This window comes from Bactrocera latifrons, unplaced genomic scaffold (genome assembly GCF_001853355.1).
Source record: "Bactrocera latifrons isolate USDA-ARS-PBARC rearing strain unplaced genomic scaffold, ASM185335v1 scaffold_58, whole genome shotgun sequence".
NCBI classification, from domain to species: domain Eukaryota; kingdom Metazoa; phylum Arthropoda; class Insecta; order Diptera; family Tephritidae; genus Bactrocera; species Bactrocera latifrons.
In genome coordinates this window covers 1-7,358 of record NW_017537245.1, presented here as the reverse complement: position 1 = coordinate 7,358, position 7,358 = coordinate 1, and the positions used below count along the sequence as shown (strand labels likewise).

General features: G+C 40.2%; 1 protein-coding gene across 1 annotated transcript; it reads right to left on the bottom strand.

Annotated features, from left to right (window-relative positions):
- Nucleotides 1-2,208: 2,208 nt before the first annotated feature.
- On the bottom strand, nt 2,209-7,354 carry LOC108974666 (maltase A1-like; the record flags this gene model as incomplete). The annotated part of the gene is made up of 6 exons (XM_018942647.1): nt 2,209-2,392; nt 2,530-2,670; nt 2,892-3,087; nt 3,218-3,365; nt 3,444-4,477; nt 7,282-7,354. Coding segments are annotated over 6 exons (1,659 nt in total), but the record flags the coding sequence as incomplete, so codon positions are not given.
- Nucleotides 7,355-7,358: the final 4 nt, after the last annotated feature.

The window sequence follows — 7,358 nt, the reverse complement described above, 5'->3', positions numbered from 1 at the left end:
AATAGCGAAGCATTAAGTTAGTCTTTGAAAAATTATATAATTTTTTTTTGCTCCTAGCAATGTCTGTTGTATGTAAGTAACAGAGAAAGAAAATATTTTAAAAAAATCAAATCGTTTTTCTTAAGAACCACCCTACCTTACACGCCACATATAACCACGTATGCTTAACCAAATGCAAATCAATTTAAATACTAACTAATAACTACACATAACACACACATAAAAAATTAAAATATACATATAACAACACTCATGTGCTTTTATCTAAACATGTCCATGTGAAATGCACCACCACGTTGGCATTTGGCTGTGAGCCACCGCTTGAAATATTAGCTTTCATGTCTAGCCCGCAGGCTTGTTGACTTGGCCTACTTCATTTATTTCGGTTTTTTGCACAATTTAATTTCATACTTAGATTTAAGTATACACATACAGACGCACATATGTGCCGCTATGTTGCAAAGTTTAGGTCAAGTGTGTGGTTTATGGATGAACCTTGACTTATAAGTCGACGTCAATCTGATGCTGTTGCTCTTTTTAACTGTAAGTGTGTTTGAACGTATGTGTGCACTATCATTTCTAGAGGTGATAAAAATTAGTCTAAAACAAACAAGTTCAAGTATTGCAATGAGACTAAGTCGTAGATAAGTCAAACTACGTACAATTTTGCTTATGTATTTTTAAGAAATTTAAGAGTACAACCAAAAGAGCTAATATGTAATAATAATATTAAAGACTTTTCTTAGAAATATTTTAACTTGGTTAAATTACCAGTTGAATTTTGACGATAAACGCATGTTAAAAATATTTTTCATCTGCCTCCTTCAAATGTCGTAACAGTTACAGTGAAGGCTTACATTCATTCTTCTCACAAAAGAATTCGATTTCCCAAGTGCCGTGATTTTCAAATAAAGCAAGAAATTTGTTTGCAGATAGGGATGTGTATATTGTCTTAGTGTGACTTAACGTATGATTTGAACGTTGACTCTGTCTAGCAGCGTTATTGTATTCTGTAGTCTTCCGAATATCTCATCCCCATGTTCCATAAATGATTCCGTAATTAAAGGGTGCTCCATTTCAAGATTTCTTACTTCTTTAAAGAAAAAACACAGGAACTTCAAATTTAATAAGGAATGTTTATAATTCTTCCAAAAAACACTCTTCGGCTATGGGTTTTACGATTTTGCAACCAGTTGCTACAGACTATTATTGTTTTGTTCACCTAACGGTTATACGTATAACCTATAACTAAGCGAGATAGATATAGGGTTACATATATATAATATGAGATTAGGTTAAGGAGAAAATTTCAAAACCGGTTTCAAGCTTCAATCTGTCCAAGCAGTAACTTCAGGAGAAATTGAGATATCTCGATGAAACTTGGTATGTGGGTTCCTTAGTATGCCCAAAAATAGTCATGAACCGAACACCTAAATAATTGCGTCAAAGATATTAAATTTTAAATCTGACATGGTATGAGAAAGCTTTATGCAAGTTGGTGTTAAACTTGAATGATGGAAGTGGCACCGCCCACTTTTTGGTGAAATCCCATATCTCAGAGCCCGAGTGACTGATTTCAAAATTTCTACTTACTATATATTCTTATGTCACAGAATGCGAATTTTCTATAAAAAGATTTTTCACAGACGCTACCACGACGCTGTTTTTCCAACAAATTTTGATTTTTCGTAACCAGTCGTGTTTTCACTTTTCTTAGGATCAAAGAGTTTTTCACTGGTCCTTCCTATATTTCAATGACGTCAGTCTMAAGCATCAATTCCTTTACATTATTAACGTGTTGGTCATCAGTTGATGTTAATGGCCGTCYTTAGCGTGGTTCGTTGTCAACGCGTTTTTGATCCTCTTTAAATAATTTTTACCAAACAAATACACTTGCTCACCACGAACTATTATCTCCGAAGGCTTTTCTAAATATTATGCACGTTTCGGCACAAGAAATTTAATTCCGCACACAAAATTTAATGCAAGTTCTTTGTTGRATAATTTYTCCAYWACAMAATCWGTGTCAGGYTTGACATACAAATCTGARATTTTGTGGTATCTTAAGTGAAACCGCATTGTTTTCGGGCGAGTCCTGCATACTCTATCCGATCTAATCTCTCAGAACTAATGAACAAAAACAAGGATATCACAAATTTCATAGGAATCTGGTGGAGTGAGTTGTATTTATATTATATATTGAAACACTTAATTAGTTATTGCTTTATTTGCACATTATTGCTTTCACAAAAATTGTATAAAACTRGRAAAGTTRTAATTGTTGACCATAATATTTGGTAAAATCCAACCCAAGCGAAGGCTATTTCATAACTTCACCAAAACCACACCAACATACGGCTCAGCCACATACTTGCTTGGGTCAATGATAACACTGAAAATATACATATTATGAGATAAAAGGGGTTGCTCATACACTTAARAGTAGCTTTATCCTATTTTCTAAACAACACAGCTACTAATCCCACWAAAGCAGACTCATAAAACTGAGTCACTTTCCCCCGCACTCACCCGTCATGATATCCCGACTGCATTGATGAAGTAATCACCTCCGCCTGGGCACCCATATCGAAGTACTGATTGATATTCAAAGTCTGCTTGTTGCCGCCCAGATTGAGCACAATCACAAACATATCGTCACCCGATGCCTCACTGTAGAGAAAAGCGAAAAAAAAACGAGAATTAATACCGAAGCAAAAATGAGCAACAAATCGCAATCGAACTTAGAGGCTAGGCAGMAATCAGTGCTCCTTCAGTGGCACCAACATGAAGTGCATTATGCAATGAGTGCGTATGAGTGGCACCACTTGAGTGCATTTGAKTGTGCTAAACAACTAATGCCTAGTTACTAGCGATGCCGACTTTGCACTCACCGTGAGTAGACGATAATGTCGTTGCCGATTGCTTTTATCTTTAATGCGCCATCTTGTAGCGAGCGCATTTGGCGTAGGCGAATTAATTTCATAAATAACTGTAAATGACTTTTGGGTGCACGCAATTGAGCCAAGGCATTATTTGTGCGATAATTACTGGCGACTGGCAGCCAAGTGCGCGCGGCGGACGAAAAGCCTACAAACGAGAGAGAGAGAGAGAGAGAGACAGAGAGTATAATAAATGAGTTCGAATCTTTCGAAAAATCATAAATTAAACTGTTGATATTTTAAATACCATAAACATTGAAATTTCTGCGCTTACCCACCTGCATTCTTCGTCCCATCCCATTGATAGGGTGTACGACAGGGATCGCGCGAATAGCTCTCATAGTTACTGGGGTTTGCATTGCAGCCTTGCGGGTCAACAGTTTGCGCCCAGGTGACCTTACCATCTGTCATGGCCAACTCCTCGCCCTAAAACATTAATAAATACTTTGTCTAAGCATGCTTGAAGTGCATGTGCAAAAATTACTAACTATAAACAATACATACATTGTAGGTCACCGCATTTCCCGGCAAGGTCTGCAGCATGATCGTGAACAAGTCCGCACGTTGTACACCCAAACGCGTAGAATACCTTGGATTATCGTGATTACCCAATACCCAATTGGCCTGTACGCCCAATGGCATGCGTGTCATCCATTGTTGAATGTAATCCACAACTTGTGGCGCCGTGGAATCATTCTTCAAATTTCGCATAAGGTAGAAATTGAAAGGCACCATCGAACCATTTCGCTGACCATCACCATAATACAGCATTAAATTATCCAGACTTGTATAGGCCTCAGTTAAGAGTACAATCGATTCGCCGCCTTTCTCCTTACGATATTGCTCAACGAGTTCGCGCCATTGATATACCATCTCTATAGATTCCGGTTGATCTTGTGTGTAGATGTGTTTCAAGTGACACTCGTCGTCGGGATCTGGACAGACGCTTACATTATCAATAACAGGCTCATCGGGGTAGCTACCATTTGCATATGGTTCCTTTTCAAACATGAATGGGATTGCATCAATGCGAAATCCCGAAATCCCAGTATCCAACCAATAGCGCATCACCTCTTTCATTTTGGCCACCACGARTGGATTACGGAAATTCAAGTCTGCCTGTTTGATGGAGAACTGATGCAAATAATATTGTTGACGCTTGTCGTTCCACTGCCAGGCGCTATAACGGAATGCGCTGATCCAATTACTCGGCGGCTGCCGTTTACCGTTTGCATCCACAGTGCCATTRGACCAGACGTAGAAGTCTTCGTAGCCCGGTTCACGATTCACCGACTTCACGAACCATTCGCACTCGTCACTTGTGTGATTCGGCACAAAGTCGAGTATTATACGAATGCCAACTTGTTTGGCGCGTGCGACAAGCGCTTTGAAATCCGCCATTGTGCCATATTCGGGGTGTATGGCATAGAAATCGGAGATGTCGTAACCAAAGTCAACCATGGGCGATTTAAAAATCGGTGAAAGCCAAGCGGCGGTGAAGCCAATATCTTTAAGATACTGCAACTTTTGTGTTACGCCTGGAATTTGTGGAAAGGAGAAATTATAAAAATTAATTTCCTTATGACTCTTTATTTTTGAGTTTTATATAAAATTTCCTCATATCATATATAAAGAACTTAAGAAGAGCTTAATTTTTTTATTTTATTTCATGCCTTCAATCCAGGATCTGCGGTAAGAACTGGTTCTTTATGATGGCGAGATTTTTAAAAAAATTTCCCCTTATGCCGGATCAAATTTCATTAGATATTTGGACTAAACTTCAAAAAACTCTGCGAAAGTCTCTGAAAACCTAGTTATTAAGTTTTGTATTTAGTATAAAATATGAAGAACTTCAGTTCAAAAATATACTCAACCAACTATCGTTGGTTTTTATTCAAAAAAAACATCTATGCAATATCCGTAGCTTTCCAGCCAGATATCTAAACCAATCAAACATTCGTGAAATTCCAAAAAAAAAGCCTTGGTCCTCATAGGCTGAGTTAGAAATGTAGTGCCGGTCGCCTCCAAGTTGGTTAAAGTTAAATGCTCTGTTGCCTTTACGACCTTTAAACTCCTGAACGACTTTAGCTTTAAATTGGATTATGAGTAGGGTACTCACATCTGTCCCGGATTGTACATAATACTGCTCCCAGGGCGAGGAAATTGTCGCTCGTGAAATTCTGTGACAAGACCAATACCCAAGCAGGAATTTTTACATCACGCCATGCTACGAGCTATAAGCCGATGGAAACCGGCGGGCAAGCGATGTGGGTAGAGCCTTCAAACGCTGCTGCATCGCCAGCACTAGCAAAAGAAGCTCTACAGGGGCAATTCAGCGCTAGCTAGGAACCTGAAGGCAGACCGCCTCTTGGTGGGCAAATTTGAAGAACGCTACGGTAAGCAAGCAATGCCATCTCCCGCGAGAAATAGAAGAGAGTGGCGACGGTTATTTCCTCAGTATTTCTAAAGTTGGTCACAGAAAAACCTAGGCCACCTCCAATGTGTGAGAGTGTCGGGTGACAGCATGGGCTATCGATCAGCTGTTCTATGTAAGGAGGCAGTCTTTCGGGTGGAGGGTTATCTGATTCTTCTAAATGTGGAAATCAGCAAATCCAAGAATTCCATAAGCTATGGATTCTAAAGCGTGGTCTTCACGATACTCCCGACGGAAGTCAAAACTGATGGTGTTCAGCCTTCAGATGCGGTGAACACGACAAATGCAGATGTTCAAACGATCATATAGAACAACCCGAGGACGCTGAGTCATCTGCTTCAAACAGCGGGTCTGAAAGATGACCTCCGCCAATTTACTGATTCGTCGCAAAAAGTCGAAGCCGATAGAGTCCTGATCCAGGAACCATGGCGGGCTAGTAACTTCATCTGTAGATTGATGACGAATAGTCATACACCGTGACCAAAGGTATAATGGAAAGAAAGGAAATAACTGTATTCAGGACAGGAAGGAGGATCTTGACTTCTGTTCTTCTCGAACGGAATCGCTCCAGTGATTTAAACTAGATGGTCTATGATGATCGCTCCTTCTCTGATCATAGATATATCGGATTCAGTCTAGTCGAAGAATATCCACCAAGCAAATCTTTCAGAAATCCTAGGAATACAAACTGGGGAATTTATTGCAAGAGGCTCCGAAAAACTTTCCCTCGCACGCCGGATTAGCCACCAACACGGTCACGGATTTTTCGAAGCCTTCAGTTCGGTGTGCAAAACTGCACTGGAGAGCTCCTGTCTACTGAAAACACCTAATGGCAGAGAGAAGCCTCACTCTTTAACTATAGAACTCTCGGAGCGTAATGCAGACGTTTATTCAACGAGGCCCATAGGAGTGCGTCAGCTGAGTGTGTGTTGCATAAAACGGGACTTACAATATACAAGATAGGCAAAGAGGACTTCATGAAAAAGGTTCTGCGAATGGAGAGCTGCCATCAGTCTTCTAGGTTCATGTGTATTGTCCCAAAGAAGCCTAAATAGTGAAGACACACTTCGGAAACTCCTTGGTGGAATATTTCTCGGACTGCTGGAAGATAATTACGCAGCCTTCTGTATGCCCCCACTTGGCCTGGGAATTGAATTAATTCAAATCTTTCTAGTTCCCGGGACCGGATGGCATCATACTAGCACAGCTGCAGTAGACTATTAAGGTTTAATGCAACTGATGGTAAATGTCTGTGCGAACTGCATAAAACTGGGTTAACACACGGAGCCTGTAGATGGGTTAGAGTTATGTTCATCCCGAAGGCTGGTAGGGGCTCCCACGTTTCGGCCAAGGATTTTCGGCTTATCAAGCTCCCCTCAATAAAACTTTGGAGAGACTGATAGTTTGGTACATAAGGAGGCGCATTCTGAGGAATTATCAAGAGAGCAACATGGTTATTGTCGGTTGTGGTGGATACTCCCCTGCATACATTGTGTCATTAGGATTATGGAATTCGTTGTTGGGATATTTCTTAATATTGAGGGAGCTTTCAATAACGTCCTGCCGGAAGCAGTCGGAAAAGCTCTGGACGATCTTGAGGTTGATTGAAATGGAATGAGGCAACGTAAGCTCTCGACGAAATGTGAGTAGGGGAACCTTACAAGGAGGAGTTCTTTCTCCCCTTCTATAGGTCCTATTCATTAACGACGTACTTAAAAGACTTGAGGATGGTGGCTGCCGGGTGATTCCTTACGTAGACGACGGGTATCTCAGCGTTGTTGCAAATTGGTCAGTTGGAAGTGCTCTCGCCATCAAGATCCCGGAGGTACAGCAACTTTTTGTGTTTTTTTTTTTTTCTTTATGTGTTTTTCACAATTCTTTTGGGTATTGTTCCTTAAAATTATTTACCATTTAAATCACCGATACCATCACCATCGCTATCTTTAAACGAACGCGGATAGATTTGATAGTAATTGGCATTTTCC